This window comes from Sphaeramia orbicularis, chromosome 8, assembly GCF_902148855.1.
Source record: "Sphaeramia orbicularis chromosome 8, fSphaOr1.1, whole genome shotgun sequence".
NCBI lineage: Eukaryota > Metazoa > Chordata > Actinopteri > Kurtiformes > Apogonidae > Sphaeramia > Sphaeramia orbicularis.
The window spans coordinates 55255734-55274774 of record NC_043964.1 but is presented as its reverse complement, the minus strand read 5'-3'; the positions used below and the strand labels follow the sequence as shown (position 1 = coordinate 55274774).

At 39.8% G+C, this 19041-nt stretch overlaps 1 protein-coding gene across 1 annotated transcript in view; it reads right to left on the bottom strand.

The window, feature by feature from the left end:
• Positions 1-7780: 7780 nt before the first annotated feature.
• Positions 7781-19041, bottom strand: part of LOC115423522 (retinoic acid receptor alpha-A-like) — a 46516-nt gene continuing 35255 nt past the window's right edge. Inside the window, exons 6-9 of the mRNA XM_030140377.1 lie at positions 18439-18643; positions 18287-18354; positions 14436-14526; positions 7781-8731 (exon numbers count right to left, since the gene is read on the bottom strand). Of these exons, the coding sequence (XP_029996237.1) occupies positions 8478-8731; positions 14436-14526; positions 18287-18354; positions 18439-18643 (618 nt within the window). The 3' untranslated portion in view covers positions 7781-8477. The remainder of the gene's footprint in view (positions 8732-14435; positions 14527-18286; positions 18355-18438; positions 18644-19041) is intronic.

The window sequence follows — 19041 nt, the reverse complement described above, 5'->3', positions numbered from 1 at the left end:
TTTTTTTTTTTTTATAAATGCTTAGTTTTAGTTTAATTTTTAGTTTTTTCGTATCTTTTATCTTCCTCACCATCGTATTCACATAAATCCCAAATAGGACTCAAGCTTTAGCCAGACTGAGGTGGTCCAGACTGAGGTGGTCCAGACTGAGGTGGTCCAGACTGAGATTGACAGGTTAACAGGTGTTGGTCCCTGGTCCTCCAGCTCTGGTCCAGTCAGGCAGAACCTCGGCTCATAGCCAGGCTCAGTGTCTGGTGTAAATCCGGGCTGTGGTGGGGAGCTGCAGTGGGGAGCCGCCCCACGGCGCCGTGGTTCCCACCGTGTTCCAGTGGGCGGGAGGACCAGGCACCAGCCACACTGTCAATCAAAGCCAGTTACCAATAGAAATGCAGCCGCTCTGCTCGTGCAGATCCCACCAAACATGTTCAGTTGAATTTGTCAGCAAAAGTTTTTGCTACACAAAAGATTTTGACACACAAAACTTTTCTACTTGCAAACGATTTGGACCTGGAAGTGAGTACCACTTGAACTAGCAAACAAAACTTTTTAATTTGGAAAACATTTCGAGGTGCAAAACCTTTGGACTTCAAAATAAAACCTTTAAAATGACAAAACCTTTTGACCTGCAAGCAGAAGTTTCAGATTCAAAATGAAAGAAAATGAAAACACAATGGAGTTTGTAGAGCTTAAACATTTTGAAACCTTCAGTTTTGTTTTCAAATGTTGATTTTTGTTTCAAAACTCTATTTTTTGTTTGCCTTTTATTCCCTTCACTTGTATAATAAAGACACAAACTGATCTTCATATGACAGCTGTTCGTCACTCCGTCTGTTTGAAGTCGTTCATATTCTGGTAAATCATGTGTTTGAGCTGCAGCTTTTATTTTTAGTTCCGTTCCAGAGCTCAGTCCAGTTTTACAGTAAAGGCGTTGGAGGTGTTTAGGTGGAGTTCATATCAGTTTAACACTGAGCTGTGAAGAAACAACTTCTGCTTTTTCACAAACACTCACATCCAACAATTTAAAGTCTAACTGATGAGTTCAGTCCAAGGACTAAAGGTAAAAATAAGCTCAAGTTAAACAGACACACACTAAATGAGTATGAGTGTGTGTGTACATATATATATATATATATATATATATATGTGTGTGTGTGTGTGTGTGTGTGTGTGTGTGTGTGTACTGGTATCTGAGTAGGGTGTATCTCCATCGGGTGTCTGGGCACACCCTTAGCGATAGGGGGCGGAGCACAGAGTAGAGCCGCTGCTCCTCCACATCCAGAGGGGTCAGCTGAGGTGGATCAGACATCTGTTTCAGATCCTCCTGGACTCCGCCCTGGGGGGGTGTTCTGGTCATGTCCCACCGGGAGGAGGCCTCAGGGAAGACCTAGGACACGTTGGAGAGACTATGTCTATGGTCTGGCCTGGGAACGCCTCGGGGTCCCCCCTGGAAGAGCTGGAGGAGGAGTCTGGGGAGAGGGAGGTCTGGGCGTCCCTGCTTAGACTGTTACCCCTGTGACCCCGCCCCGGATAAGCAGCAGATAATGGATGGATGGACATCTGAGTGGGCTCATGTGTTCTGTTCCACTGTTCTGTGCTTTGGTTAATGTGCTCATGTCCAGTAGACGTGTGCAGCTGATCCTCCACCCAGTCCACTGCAGAGCAGGAGCCTCTGTCAGCTGACCTGATCATTAGCCCTCACCTCTGACTGACAGGATTCAGAGTCGGATCAGAGGACCAGGTACAGGACCACCTGTACCACCTGTTTTCTGTAGGAGTGAGAGTGATGGCAGAGGTTTGCACCAATATTAGAAGAAGACAGTAGTTAGTGGTGAAAAAAGGGTCAGAAGTTGACTGATATGTTCAGAGAAGAACAACAGCCTGTTTTTGTTTCTGCTGCAGATGTTTTCAGAGGATCATTCATTTCACATGTTCAGGAATGGCAAACTGGAAACACACGAGCACTGACTCACATCACATGACAACAGGCTGCTGTCTGTTGAATTTAAATGATGTCATTAACTTTTCCTCTCAGATCCTGTTACATTTTTTATATTTAACACACACACACACACACACACTGTGTGTATACACACACACATATATACATATATATATATGTATATATACATATATATATATATATATATATATATATATATATATATATATATATATATATATATATATATATATATACAGGGTGGGGAAGCAAAATGTACAATATTTTGAGGCAGGGATTGAAAGACAGTGTATGACCAATTAGTTTATTGAAAGTCATGAGAATTTATTTGCCACAAGAAAATGTCCATAATAGAAAATGTTTTTATTCTATGTGTCCTCCTTCTTTCTCAATAACTGCCTTCACACGCTTCCTGAAACTTTCCCAAGTGTTCCTCAAATATTTGGGTGACAACTTCTCCCATTCTTCTTTAATAGTATCTTTAAGAAAGTCCACATTGCTGTGTGATGTTCTATTGGTAGCATGTTCTAAAATGCCCCAAACAGCAGAATCCAGAGGGTTTAGATCTGGGCTAGAAGGCGGCCAGAAACATGATTCCCAAAAATTGCTGAAGTTGGATTTGCGGAAATCTTGTATTTTTCTAGCTGTGTGGGCTGGAGCACCATCCTGTGTCCAAACATAATTTCTGGGTAGTTTACTTTAAGCCATGGCAATACCTGGTATCTGGATGGGTTTGGTTGGATCCTCTAGGATTTTGGATTTGAGAGCTTTAATAAAAGCTTTGGTACGTTTTTTGTTGCTTCCTCCACTTCCAGACTTTCTGGTAATAGTTTTGCTCATAGTCATTCTCTTCTTTCCATTAGAAACAGTCTTTATGGACACTCCAACTATTTTTGAAATCTCCTTTGGTGTGACGAGTGCATTCAGCAAATCACACACTCTTTGACGTTTGCTTTCCTGATTACTCATATGGGCAAAAGTTTCTGAAAAGGTATGGATAATAGTGTTAGGTATGATTATGACATCAGTATATGTTTGGGTTCAAAACAACTGACGTAGTGTCTGCTGAGAAAAAACAACTAAATGTTCAGTGTACATTTGGCTTCCCCACCCTGTATATATATATATATATATATATATATATATATATATATATACAGTACAGGCCAAAAGTTTGGACACACCTTCTCATTCTTTGCATTTTCTTTATTTTCATGACTATTTTCATTGTAGATTCTCACTGAAGGCATCAAAACTATGAATGAACACATGTGGAATTATGTACTTAACAAAAAAGTGTGAAATAACTGAAAACATCTCTTATATTCTAGTTTCTTCAAAGTATCCACCCTTAGCTCTGATGACTGCCTTGCACACCCTTGGCATTCTCTTGATGAGCTTCCAGAGGTAGTCACCTGAAATGGTTTCCACTTCATAGCTGTGCCTTGTCAGGGTTACTTAGTGGAATTTCTTGCCTTATTGATGGGGTTGGGACCATCAGTTGTGTTGTGCAGAAGTCAGGTTGATGCACAGCTGACAGCCCTATTGGACAACTGTTAGAATGCATATTATGGTGAGAACCAATCAGCTAAGTAAAGACAAACGAGTGGCCATCATTACTTTAAGAAATGAAGGTCAGTCAGTCTAGAAAATTTCAAAAACTTTGAATGTGTCCCCAAGTGCAGTCGCAAAAACCATCAAGCGCTCCAACGAAACTGGCTCACATGAGGACCGCCCCAGGAAAGGAAGACCAAGAGTCACCTCTGATGCTGAAGATAAGTTCATCTGAGTCACCTGCCTCAGAAATCGCAAATTAACAGCAGCTCAGATTAGAGACCAGATGAATACCACACAGAGCTCTAGCAGCAGACACATCTCTACAACAACTGTTAAGAGGAGACTGTGTGAATCAGGCCTTCATGGTCAAATAGCTGCTAGGAAACCACTGCTCAGGAGAAGCAACAAACACAAGAGATTTATTTGGGCCAAGAAACCCAAGGAATGGACATTAGACCAGTGGAAATCTGTGCTTTGGTCTGATGAGTCCAAATTTCAGATCTTTGGATCCAACCGCCGTGTCTTTGTGCGACGCAGAAAAGGTGAACGGATGGATGCTACATGCCTGGTTCCCACCGTGAAGCATGGAGGGGGAGGTGTGATGGTGTGGGGGTGCTTTGCTGGTGACGCTGTTGGGGATTTATTCAAGACTGAAGGCAACCTGAATCAGCATGGCTACCACAGCATCCTGAAGTGACATGCCATTCCATCCGGTCTGCGTTTAGTTGGACCATCATTTATGTTTCAACAGGACAATGACCCCAAACACACCTCCAGGCTGTGTGAGGGATATCTGACCAAGAAGGAGAGTGATGGAGTGCTGCGCCAGATGACCTGGCCTCCACAGTCACCGGACCTGAACCCAATCCAGATGGTTTGGGGTGAGCTGGACCGCAGAGTGAAGGCAAAAGGGCCAACAAGTGCTAAGCATCTGTGGGAACTTCTTCAAGACTGTTAGGAAACCATTTCAGGTGACTACCTCTGGAAGCTCATCAAGAGAATGCCAAGAGTGTGCAAAACAGTCATCAGAGCTAAGGGTGGATACTTTGAAGAAACTAGAATATAAGAGATGTTTTCAGTTATTTCACACTTTTTTGTTAAGTACATAATTCCACATGTGTTCATTCATAGTTTTGATGCCTTCAGTGAGAATCTACAATGAAAATAGTCATGAAAATAAAGAAAATGCAAAGAATGAGAAGGTGTGTCCAAACTTTTGGCCTGTACTGTATATATATATATATATATATATATATATATATATATATATATATATATATATACACACACACACACACACACACACACATATATATATATATATATATATATATATATATATATATATATATATATATTAGATGTCCTTGTGGACATATAATAAAACATCACAGTTTGCTCAACCCTGTTTTTTTTGTTTTCTTTGGGGGGGGGGTCTTGCCCAGGTGTCATTCAAGCTAGAACCATGGCTGCTGCTCAGTGGAATACGTATAAGAGCGTATACAGACTTATTTTTCAGTCGTATGTCCTCTTCTAAACCCCCCTAATGCTCCATTCAGTAAATATCTGAACCAAATTGTCCATGTTTTCCCCTCAGATCGTGAAGCCATGACCCGCCCTACTCTGCCTCTAATTGGCTAGTACTTGGTACCTTCACTGATTAGATTGGTTAACTTTAGGTATGAGGACTGATGAGCCAATCAGAGGCAGAGTAGGGCGGGTCATGCCCAGGAAAATATTGCTAATTTAGCTCTGCTCTTGATCATTTTATAATAGTGAGCAAACACTACTGATGGATTTTTGGTTAAAATAAAAACAGCAGTCTGACATGTCACTGTGTCTAAAACTACTTTCCAAAAAAAAAAAAAATAAAATAAAAAATTAAAAAGCCAAAAATTGAGAGTAGACCCTCTTCTCCCAGGACCACTACACCAGCGCTGCTGCTGCTGATGAAACAGGTCTGGAAGGGTTGGACCATTTCACAGGAGATGGTTTCAACCACTACCCCTTACAACTGTGTTTAAAGGGGGAGGGCCAAGGGGGAGGGGACAAAGGGTGGGTTGGGATTTTAACTTGAGTCGTTTTTCAGTTGTTGACTTGAACTTGTACCAAAGTCATTTTGTGGTACCTGTACTTCTACTAAAGTGTGACTTTCCAGTACTTTATTCAACACTGGTAAAGATTTAAAAACCAGTTGAAAACCAGAAAAGACCAAAACATGTGCATTAGTATCTGAGCCCAAATATGAACCCTATCTATTCAGATGAGTTACACCTAAAGGGTTAGGGTTAGGATGAGGGGGTTAGGGGGTCAGGGTTAGGGTTAGGGTTAGGGTTAGGGTCAGGTTCAGGGTCAGGCTGACCTCCTCATTCTGGTCTGAACATTAGCTCAGTGACAGCTGACTCCATCGTGGTGATTAATGTAAAAAAAACAAACAAATAAAAACACCCTGGTGTTTGAATTCTTCAGATTTGTTGGAGATGTTCCATGTGGTTCCAGGGTTAAATGTCAAAGCTCAAAAAAACAGTGTTGGATGTTGGACGTATGATTAGTCCAACATCCAACTGTTTGACGTCAACACCCAAACAGACACTGGAAGGTTTCAGTTTCCTTTATTGAAGTCCCTGTACTTTCACATTTTCCCATGAGTCTTTCCTCACCGCACTTTAGAGAAGACGACACAGAGGTTTGAGAACCCGACAGGTGTTCAGGTGTTCAGGTGAGGCAGTGACACCGTGTAAACAGGAAGTGGAGGCGCAAAAACAAACAACGGCCTCTTCAGTCCAGTGTAAATCTGAGGGTTCAGGGACAGTCTGGAAAAGCTGAGGCTTTGGTTCCAAGTGTTCACGCTCAACTCGTTTAAACAGAAGAAGAGGTTTCAGCCGACGGACACCCAAAACCAACAACAACAGAGTATGAGGCAGGAAGACGCAAAGACGCTGGATTACAGAGACACAACCTCCAACTAAGGTTAGGTTTAGTTTTTTTACCGAATCCAGTCAAAACAAAACAACAAAAAGCTTTGTCCCTGATGTGGTTGACCTTTTGAACATCCACCCTGGTCCTGAACCCGGGACAGCAGAGGGGTTAGTCTGAGGTTTAAATGTTCCCTGGACCTTTAAAGGGGACTCTGTCAGATCGAGCCCTTCATCTTGGTCGTACTGGTCAGTGTCGGCTGCTGGTCTTTCAGACAGGGGAAGCTCACTGTCGGCTTACATCAAAAAAATGTCAAGTTATTTAAACATAAATTTGACCCTCCGTTCTTTTTAAGAAAATGCTCAGTGTCCTTATCGTACACAGTCGGCGTCTTTTCCAGGGACTTGATAGTTAGTTCACTGTGACCTAGCCAACAGTCTGACTGATTTAACTATCTACAAAACAATATTAAACTGAACAAGAAATGATTAAATTATGAAACTGAAACAAGAAAATGTTGAAATTATGTTAAACTGAAACAAGGAAGTCCAATGGTTGTGTTTTCTTTCAGGTCAGTAAATGAACAGTTCATTTGGTTTCTGTGATTTCACAGCAGAATGTGTGATGGTATTAAACTGAACTGTGTCAGTGAAGGAGCAGATCTGAAAACAGCTGTCAATCAAACCGCATTCAGCCTTTGGACCCATCCTCCAATCGGCACGCGGAAGCTCAGCGTCCGGCCCGGCCGAGCTCCGCCCACAGCTCCATTCACCCCCAGAGACGCTGAGCGTCCGGAGGCGGGACAACACGGTGTCATTTATCCAATTCGTGTCCAGTTTAGAGTCAGTTTCCAGCAGTTCCACTCAGTCCCATTGAAGTGCATGGACGCTGAGCGTCTACGGACAAATGCACTGAGCAGAGATGGAGGAGAAAACACAGACACGGGAATGGAGGAGAAGTGAACAACATCCAGTCCACTGATCTGGGATCAAACTGATTCTGAACCAACTGGTCTGAGAGATGAACGTGTTCCAACACATTTGGAGTCAATGAAATGAAAACAACTGAACAGATTTGAGCATTTAATGGGAGTCATTTTAGGAGAAGAGGAGCTTCCACTGCAGTCTGACGCAAACACCTGTGGTACTGGTGATGGGTAAAAGTCTTGTAGGGGTTGAGTGGACGCTCTCTAGGGTCAAATACGGTTTAGGCCACTATGACTCAAACACACATGATATTTCTATCATTTGACTGGTCCGGCCCACTTCAGATCAGATTAGGCTGAATGTGGAACTGAACTGAGTTTGACAGCCCTGCTTTAAACACTAACATACTCTGGTTTGTGCGTTTGACTAAACCTCGCTGTCCGCTGGTTCACCACTGACCTGGTGGATGCTCAAGGGTTCGAGGGTTAAAGGCCGTGTTTGGGTGGAAACGGAGGAAGAACCTTTGACATCTGCATAAATACAGGATAAACATTAGATATTTACACATGTACATTTAGGAAAATAACTTCTTTTATCAGCGTGTCTCAGTCTGAAGTCTTCTGTCACATGTTTTCCATCGTTTGGACAATATATTACATGTCATTTTGCATATTACACAGGAGTTAATAGGAAATATATGAGAAGCCTCGTCATCCTCAGTGTGGACACGTCTCCTCTTTTCACCCTTAGATGTAAGTCATGGTCCATATGTTGGAGGTATTTGTTTCACTGTTTAAAAAGGTGATATAATAGGACTGTGTCCAACCATGAAAAGGCAGAACCTGCTCATTGTCTTTGCACTTCATCTATAAAACCCACGAGTCTAAAGTGTCACACGTCCCCTCAGTCCTCAGACGTACGTTGGACTGTGATGCGTTCAATGACACATTCCAAACCCGTCCACCTCCAACTCCGTGTAACTGACCCAGACGGTGACGGTCTTTTCTGAATGTGTGTAGTTTGTGTGTTCCAGTCCACCTCCTGTGTGGATGCTCGTCTTGTAGTACCGCTCGTCGTCCCCTAGGTGGCGCTGTGTGTGGCGTTGAGAGTCTACGTGTTCACGTGGAGGGGGAGGGGCGGCAGGGCGACGAGCTCGGCCCGGGGGAGGGGGGTGAGTTTGGTGATGGGTGACAACTCCTGAGCTCTGATTGGCCATTCTCTCTGGCTCCGCCCCCTCCTCCTCCTCGTCCTTTCCCTCCGCCCGTTCCGTGACCCTTCTGACCTTCACCCTCGGAGTTTTCCAGCATCTCCTGGATGAGCGGCGGCATGGCGCCAGGGATCTCCATTTTCAGGGTGATGACTCTTTCTGCACCTAAACTCAAAGAAACAGAAGCAGGACACGTTCACACCCTCAGAAAACGTCAACTACGTCCACTATGTAACTATGTGTCCAAAAGAAGGTTCGAATAGTTTTGGATTTTTCATTCTAGTTTAGTTTTATTTAGTTTGGACTTTTTTTTCTCTAATTCAGCTAGTTTTCATTTGTTTTTAGAGCAGGTTTGATAGTTTTTATTAGTTTTCATTTTTTTCTAAATGCTGAGTTTTAATTTCGTTTTAGTATTAATTTTAGTGTTGTCGTACACTGTAAAAAATGACTGCAGAATTAACACCAAAAAGTTGTAAAACTGTAACATAAAAAAATTGTGACTATACAATGCAAAGTTGTTTATTTGAAAAGATTTTTGTGTTAACGATTAAATCAAATATAGCTGTAGTTTGTGTACAAAAAGAGTATGTGAACAAAACCAGATTTATATGTAGAAATGATGTATTCCTATTGTTTTTAGAAAATAAAACTGTAAATTGAAAAACAATGTGCTGCCATTTGAATTGCAAGACCATAATGTTGAAATAACGGCCTAGTTGCTTTATATATATATATATATATATATATATATATATATATATATATATATATATATATATATATATATATATTTATATATATATATATATAAGTAATAAAAAAGTAAACATTTAACAATGTAACCCATTCATTTGTAAATGAATGGGTTGGTAGAGTTGGTAGAGCGGCTTGAATAACCAAAGAGTTGGTGGTTCAAATCCTGGCTCAGACTGTCCATATGTCCAAGTGTCCATGGAAGACACTGAACCCTAAACTGGTCCCAGGTGGACCTGGTGGATTTGGAAAGAGCTGTGGACACCATGAAGGAGGAGAAACTGAGCTGAAGAAGTGCAGAACATTTACCATTTAAATCCACTGTTAAATCTACAGGTTTAAACTGTTAAATCTACGTGTTTAAACTGTTAAATCTACATATTTAAACTGTTAAATCTACGTGTTTAAACTGTTGAATCTACGTGTTTAAACTGTTAAATCTACACGTTTAAACTGTTGAATCTACGTGTTTAAACTGTTAAATCTACACGTTTAAACTGTTAAATCTACATGTTTAAACTGTTGAATCTACGTGTTTAAACTGTTAAATCTACACGTTTAAACTGTTAAATCTACACGTTTAAACTGTTAAATCTACATGTTTAAACTGTTAAATCTACGTGTTTAAACTGTTAAATCTACGTGTTTAAACTGTTAAATCTACGTGTTTAAACTGTTGAATCTACGTGTTTAAACTGTTAAATCTACATGTTTAAACTGTTAAATCTACGTGTTTAAACTGTTAAATCTACATGTTTAAAATGTTGAATCTACGTGTTTAAACTGTTGAATCTACGTGTTTAAACTGTTAAATCTACGTGTTTAAACTGTTAAATCTACGTGTTTAAACTGTTAAATCTACGTGTTTAAAATGTTGAATCTACATGTTTAAACTGTTAAATCTACGTGTTTAAACTGTTGAATCTACGTGTTTAAACTGTTAAATCTACATGTTTAAAATGTTGAATCTACATGTTTAAACTGTTAAATCTACACGTTTAAACTGTTAAATCTACGTGTTTAAACTGTTAAATCTACATGTTTAAAATGTTGAATCTACATGTTTAAACTGTTAAATCTACGTGTTTAAACTGTTGAATCTACGTGTTTAAACTGTTAAATCTACGTGTTTAAACTGTTAAATCTACGTGTTTAAACTGTTAAATCTACGTGTTTAAACTGTTAAATCTACATATTTAAACTGTTAAATCTACATGTTTAAACTGTTAAATCTACGTGTTTAAACTGTTAAATCTACATGTTTAAACTGTTAAATCTACACGTTTAAACTGTTAAATCTATGTGTTTAAACTGTTAAATCTACATGTTTAAACTGTTAAATCTATGTGTTTAAACTGTTGAATCTACGTGTTTAAACTGTTAAATCTACATGTTTAAACTGTTAAATCTACGTGTTTAAACTGTTGAATCTACGTGTTTAAACTGTTAAATCTACGTGTTTAAACTGTTAAATCTACATGTTTAAACTGTTAAATCTACGTGTTTAAACTGTTAAATCTACGTGTTTAAACTGTTAAATCTACGTGTTTAAACTGTTAAATCTACACGTTTAAACTGTTAAATCTACATGTTTAAACTGTTAAATCTACATGTTTAAACTGTTGAATCTACATGTTTAAACTGTTAAATCTACATGTTTAAACTGTTAAATCTATATGTTTAAACTGTTCAATCTACATGTTTAAACTGTTAAATCTACGTGTTTAAACTGTTGAATCTACGTGTTTAAACTGTTAAATCTACGTGTTTAAACTGTTAAATCTACATGTTTAAAATGTTAAATCTACGTGTTTAAACTGTTGAATCTACGTGTTTAAACTGTTAAATCTACGTGTTTAAACTGTTAAATCTACGTGTTTAAACTGTTAAATCTACATGTTTAAAATGTTAAATCTACATGTTTAAACTGTTAAATCTACACGTTTAAACTGTTAAATCTACACGTTTAAACTGTTAAATCTACAGGTTTAAACTGTTAAATCTACACGTTTAAACTGTTAAATCTACAGGTTTAAACTGTTACATCTACATGTTTAAACTGTTGAATCTACACGTTTAAACTGTTAAATCTACATGTTTAAACTGTTGAATCTACATGTTTAAACTGTTAAATCTACATGTTTAAACTGTTAAATCTACACGTTTAAACTGTTAAATCTATGTGTTTAAACTGTTAAATCTACGTGTTTAAACTGTTAAATCTACACGTTTAAACTGTTAAATCTACACGTTTAAACTGTTAAATTTACACGTTTAAACTGTTAAATCTACGTGTTTAAACTGTTAAATCTACATGTTTAAACTGCTGAATCTACATATTTAAACTGTTAAATCTATATGTTTAAACTGTTCAATCTACATGTTTAAACTGTTAAATCTACATATTTAAACTGTTAAATCTACATGTTTAAACTGTTAAATCTACATGTTTAAACTGTTAAATCTACATGTTTAAACTGTTGAATCTACACGTTTAAACTGTTAAATCTACATGTTTAAACTGTTAAATCTACATGTTTAAACTGTTGAATCTACATGTTTAAACTGTTGAATCTACATGTTTAAAATCTGTGAGTCATTTTGGAAACAAAGAGAATAATTGAACCCAAACGAATCAATGCACTGATATCTATCCCATAATATTAAACTCTATCCTGACATTAGTCCTTATTGTTTTGGATCCCAGAGCCCTGTTAGAACACAAACACCTGGATTCATCTGGTCCACAGACTGGGGTCCATATAGTGGATGTGTTCAGGTAAAGGTTTGTCATATGTGAGGTGATCCTTCTTTGTGGTGAGTCACATCTACTGTTTAATTTATAAATCAGAAGGTCCTGGAACCAGGTGTTTTTACTGTCTGATATTTTTTATTTTATTTATTTATTTTGTATTCATGCACCGGTACCAGGCCTTTATGTCTGATTTATTGTGTTTAATAAATACAAATGTTCATAATCAGTGCAAAAGTTTATTCTGATCCATGTTTGTTTGTATTATTTAAAAAAAACTGCACAAACTTTTCCACAAAGGCAAATAAAAGCCCATTCATGTGTCACTGGATAGAATCTCCTCATTACTTAACGGAGCTTTTAGTGTGTGGATGTTATTTTCCTGTAAGTTTGAACAAATGACAGATGAGGGGATGAAGGAAGAAAGAACGCTGCAGTCAAACTAGACAGTAACCCTTCAGATGAGAGGGTGCTTTTATTACACTGATTACAGTGGTGACAGTGACAGAGCCCAGGACTTCACCCACTGGTCTGACCCGGTCCACATTCGAGGACTGGACTATGGGAGCCGGGACTGTCACTGTTCAGACACAAACATAAACTCAGAATGTATTTATTTGTCACTGAGGTTGAGTGAAGCTCAGAGTGCAGCACATTTAAGTTTGAACAGCAGGGGGCAGCGCAGCCTCAGAGCAGAGTTGGGTTTCAGTCTGTGTTCAGGTGCAGTGGTCCGCGACCTTTTTTGTACTACGGACTGGTTTCATGCATGAAAATTTTCAGCGGGGGTCCCAACAACAAAACCCTTTGTCAGTTCAGAGCATGTGATCTGAAACCCTTCCACTGTAGATCAGACAATTCCAAGGATTCTACAGCAGAAGATCAACTCACCCTAACGCAGAACCAGTGGAACCTGGACTGGTCTAACTGGAACTAGACGGTCCCATCTGGGGCTGATGGAGACTCACAGTCCAGCTGTGCTCCGTAGATCCAGTCTACAACTTAACTACTGTAACTGTCGTCACAGAAAACCCAGCCACACACAGATACGAGGTTGGAAACAGAAGAAGGACTTTCATGGCTTTAGTGGAGATATCCTCATGTTCTGCTGTGACTTTAACCCAGAACGCACAGAGGATGAAGCTGACTCAGACATGGACGGATGTGCAGGAGCAGTCTGGAGGAGCTGGGGTGTCACCTGGAGGACCTGAGGAACCTGGAACTGAGCCAGTCTGTGACCCTGCAGTCTGTGACCCTGCAGTCTGTGACCCTTCTACAGTCTGTGACCCTGCAGTCTGTGACCCTTCAGTCTGTGACCCTTCTGCAGTCTGTGACCCTTCAGTCTGTGACCCTTCTGCAGTCTGTGACCCTTCAGTCTGTGACCCTTCTACAGTCTGTGACCCTGCAGTCTGTGACCCTTCAGTCTGTGACCCTTCTGCAGTCTGTGACCCTTCAGTCTGTGACCCTTCTGCAGTCTGTGACCCTTCAGTCTGTGACCCTTCTACAGTCTGTGACCCTTCAGTCTGTGACCCTTCTGCAGTCTGTGACCCTTCAGTCTGTGACCCTTCTGCAGTCTGTGACCCTTCAGTCTGTGACCCTTCTACAGTCTGTGACCCTGCAGTCTGTGACCCTTCTACAGTCTGTGACCCTGCAGTCTGTGACCCTGCAGTCTGTGACCCTTCTACAGTCTGTGACCCTTCAGTCTGTGACCCTTCTACAGTCTGTGACCCTGCAGTCTGTGACCCTTCTACAGTCTGTGACCCTGCAGTCTGTGACCCTTCTACAGTCTGTGACCCTTCTACAGTCTGTGACCCTTCAGTCTGTGACCCTTCTACAGTCTGTGACCCTTCAGTCTGTGACCCTTCTACAGTCTGTGACCCTTCAGTCTGTGACCCTTCTACAGTCTGTGACCCTTCTGTCTGTGACCCTTCTACAGTCTGTGACCCTTCTACAGTCTGTGACCCTGCAGTCTGTGACCCTTCTACAGTCTGTGACCCTTCAGTCTGTGACCCTTCTACAGTCTGTGACCCTTCTGTCTGTGACCCTTCTACAGTCTGTGACCCTTCAGTCTGTGACCGTTCAGTCTGTGACCCTTCAGTCTGTGACCCTTCTACAGTCTGTGACCCTTCTACAGTCTGTGACCCTTCAGTCTGTGTGTTGCGGGGTATATATCACCATACATCTTATTGTGATCCTGGTATTGTGTTTTATACTGTATCACCAGATTCTTACCCGCCCCTAATCCTAAATGAGTGACATGGTGTAAATAAAAGTGGTTAACTGGATCAGAGTTGTTTATCGTTCGTCTTCTTGGCCTCCCACAGATCCTGAACCTCTGTGTGTTTGTTTGTGTGTGCTCTGTCTCACCTTTGACACTGATGCTCCTCAGGTCTGTGATCTTCATCAGGATCTTGGGGAACATGCAGGGTTTCTCAGGCCTCCTCCTCCTCACATAGATCTGTACAAACACATGAAGGACCAGAGTCTGTTACTAAACCAACCCCTCATTCACTGTGATGGAATCGAACTACCAACTGTTACTGGAGATGAGGCCACTTCCTCAGCCGTCCACACAACGCTTCAGGAGGAGAACGTTCATCTATTTATGTCCCATCTGTTCTAACACACAGGCTCATCTGTACTGGGGTGATTATTAGACTATGGGCACTTTTATGTTCTTTGGTCATATTTTTTAAAATACACATCATTTTGAACAAATTCCACTTTCCTTGTCAAACTAACAATAAAACCACCTTAGAAAAAAATGTACCACCTTTTTATTATGGTTTTTTCAGACTTTTCAACATCCTTAGAAGTGTCAAAATCCCAGTTTCCTCCTAGTCACACACCCAGACTTTAAACTTCAACAATGAAAATAATGTTTAAATGTTGATATACGTGAATTAAGTATCAGTAAAATAATTAAAATACTTTATCATGTTTAACCCTCTGGTATCCCGTCCACTAAGGCCCTCACTAAACACCAAGTTGTGTCTTTTTGGCATATTTGTGGAATAATGTCAAAAAAAATTTCATACAGTTTGTTTTTAATTCTTTTGCACTTTTTTCTATTTCATAGACTTGAAATAGAAATACCAAATACTCAATAATTGTCACATTTATTAACCCTTTAAATGCTGTGTTTGGAATGGAAACAAACCATTTTTTGATGCAAAAAAAAAAATATATATATATATATATATTTTTCAATATACTACATAAAAAGTGGATCACATATCCTTTGATTTTTTCATCCTGGCATATGTCAGTGATTAACTCCAACACTGGTTAATTTGCATTATTATTTTTAGCACTAGGTCAAATGTTCAAAAATACTAGCATTAAGGGCTGCACGATTTTGGAAAAAAAAAAAATCCTGATTTTTTCCTCTAAAAACTCGATTTTCGATTTCGATTTCGATTTTTGGGTATAACTAGAAAAGGCAACAGCAGTCAAGATGTCGTTTTCGTGAGCAGCCCACAATGCAAGCCACTGCTCTGACCTCAAAGCTGTGATGGGATCACGTGATGAACCTACAGTTTTGTTTTGTTTTTTCTCTTCATTAAATCTTTGAAATGAAGTAGAGTACACAAACAATGTATACAACAAGAAAATAACATAAGTTTGTCAGGGGGAATACACTATAAGAAAATGTCCAAATCAGAGCAAATACTGATAGTTGTTACAACCTTTTTGTTTCCACATTTATCTAACAGCTTTAAATAAATTTCAACATCTTACAAAACATAAATAATATTTAGTTTTGTGTTACAGAACTTACATTTGTGAATGAAAAATTTAGCAAGTAAGAGGACTAAATTAATTATTTAAAAAAAAAAAAAAAAGTTTTTTTTTTTCTTTCTTTTCTGGGTATTTGGTCCACAGCAGTGATCCCAGTGTCAGTCAGTGACAGGCATCAGTTGTGTGTGCGTGGACCAGGTTAATATGAGTGTTCCCCATGCGGTTCTATTTAAACTGGAGGATCTGTGTGTGGAACAGACCGACCCAGGACACTGGAGGGATTCTATCTGTGGAGCTGGTGCATGTGTGTGTGCACAGGGCTGTGTGGGCTCCTCTGCTGAGGCTGAGGACCCCGAGACCCGGACCCGGATCGGAAGAAGACAGTACGGTACGGATCCGGGACAACGGAAGATGAGTGATCCGCTTGCAGTTATATTTCAATTGCGGGATCCGTGCGTGAAGCCACGGCTTATATTGGTATAAGTACTGCGGGTTCATGAACAGATTTAACGTCCGGTCATTACACAGACTTCTGTGACAGACCGCTGTCACAGGAAGAGCCTACGGGAGCCCGCGGGCACGCGGAGGCGCGCGGCCCGGAGGCATGAGAGAGATGAAATCGATTTTACGATTTCCCTTTTTTAAAAATTGTCCTAATTAAAAAATCCGATTTCGATTTAAAATCGATTAATCGTGCAGCCCTACTAGCATCTGTCACCAAGTGTGCGTAAAATGCACACCTATAAATCAAACTATTAAATATTATATATTGATTTATTTTTCTGCTCTAATTGGATTTTATTTTTGTAAATCCAGGTCAGTCCTAATCATACAGATCAAATAATTATTCCTTTTACATTTTTTTAACCTTTTAAACAATCTCTTTTCATCATGATGTCACTACATTTTTTGATGCAAAAAACACAAAATATGTTTGTTTGTTTTTTTTCAAAATACTCCATAAAAGTTGGATTACATATTATCTGATTTTTGCAGCCTGGCATATGTCAGTGATTAACAACAACATTAACAACATTAATAAATGACTTTAGCCCCTCCCCTCTCAAATGAAGCCCAGATCTCAGTAAAAGCAGCATTTATGCCTTAAAGGCTTTGGATCCAAAACAGTGGTTCTAATGTTAGAAACTGTGCGTTTTAGGCACACTTGGCAGACAGATGCTAGTCTGGTCATTTTCTTTTGTTTACAATGTGCACAGAGTTTGAGTTGGTGGACAGAATTTTAAAGATCATGCACAAATGAACAACTTTTGAATTCTAACCTTATTTAAATTGTGAAAAATAATATGAAGTTTTTGAACCCGAAGTGCAAAGTGTGCCTAAAAAGCACACCTGGATACTGGAGGGTTAATGTGAGACAGCCATTAATATTATTTTTTATCCAAAATGTAGCTGTCGCATAGTTTCACCGTCATTTCCACCACTTCTTTGTGCATCATAATAAGCGTCCGTGTGAAACACAACAGTGGAACCAATGTTTAACAGCAGAGAAATGAAGGAAACAAAGCTTTGATTCAGGAGAATTGTGGTTGAATGATTTTTTTTTTTTATCACTTTGAGTCGATTAATCGGTTGCAGCTCTAATATAATTATATGTTATATTCATATATCAATTAATTTTTTAAAAAAGATATCACACAAGACAACAGCAGAAAGGTCACAGGTCTATAGGAACAAAACAAAAGCTGCATAAAATCTACAATAAACTGTAATAAATGTAATAAACAAACTGATAAACTACGAATAAAAAATAAAACTAAACTAAATTAAACTTAATCTAGACCAGTGGTTCCAACCTTTTTTTACTCCTGACCCCATTTTAACATCACAAATTTCTGGCGACCCCAGACATTCAAAACAGAGACTTTTTTTTTCTAAAATTAATTTCTTTTTGATCCTGTAATAGTTTGCTATACTATGTTGCAAATAAACGTGAATTTTAGAGGACATTTAGTCTATATAATGTCTATTATTGTGGACAGAGGCAGTAGATTACTGCACAAAGGGTCAGGATCTGTCCAGCTGTGATTTACAAGGAGGACAATTAATACTGAACAAACAAAAACTGAAACTATGAATTATGAAAGAGCTGCAGCATCTGAAACTGACCACAGTGAACATTTGACACAGAAACAGAACCACAGTGCTGCAGTTTCACACTCACAGTTTGTCATGTCTTTTAAGGATTGTGACTGTCTCTGTCAATTCACCATATATTTTTTATTAGTACGTTTTTGTTTTTGTTTTTTTTATAAATTACTAGAAATTTCAGGCGACCCCATTTGAATTCCAGGTGACCCCATGTGGGGTCCAGACCCCAAGGTTGAAAAGCACTGATCTAGAGATACTTGAGGGTTCGGGTTAGGGCCGAATGTGGAGCCTGGATGAAAACAATCCTCTAATGAACCGTTGTGCTAAAAGGTGCTTTAAGACTCAGAGATCATAAACAGACATCGAACCTTCAGGGCCTCCAGCATGGGCTCCTGGAGAACGTCCACCTTCTCGGCCTCCTCCAGGTCCTGGCGGTCTGAAACACCAGAGGGTCAAAGTCAGTCCAGATGTGGAAGCAGCTCAAACGGCTGTTGTACATACGGTCCGCTGGCCGCACTACCTCCACACAGCAGGCAGATGGCGCTCAGTAAGCCCGTCTCGGCGTCGTCCATCTCCAGTGGGAGGAGCTGGTTGGCGAAGGAGAACACCAGGTCTGTGAGGGGCCCGAACCCGGCATTGTGCATCTGGGTCCGGTTCAGGGTCAGACCGTCAGAGAAGGTCATGGTGTCCTGGTCTGGAGTGTACCGGGTACAGATCCGCAGAATCTACAAGAACACACACACGCACGCACACACACACACACACACACATACACACACACACACATACACACACACACACACACACACACACACACACACAGACACACACACACACACACACAGACACCATGTTTGGTCCAGACTGTTCAGTTTCATTCATTCAGTGTAAAAACAAATGTATTTTAGTTCAAAGCGTTGGGCAACAAAACACCCAAGACCAAGATTTGGAGCAGGTCTGTCAAACTGATTCTGGTTCAGGTTTCACTTTAAGGTCAATCTGATCTCAACGGGGCCAGAAAAGTAAAATAAAAGTAAAATAACTTAGAAAAAAATGACAAATATAAACTTTGGGGTTTTTTTTTTTTCGCACCAAAAACTACATTTAAATCATCATACAATCT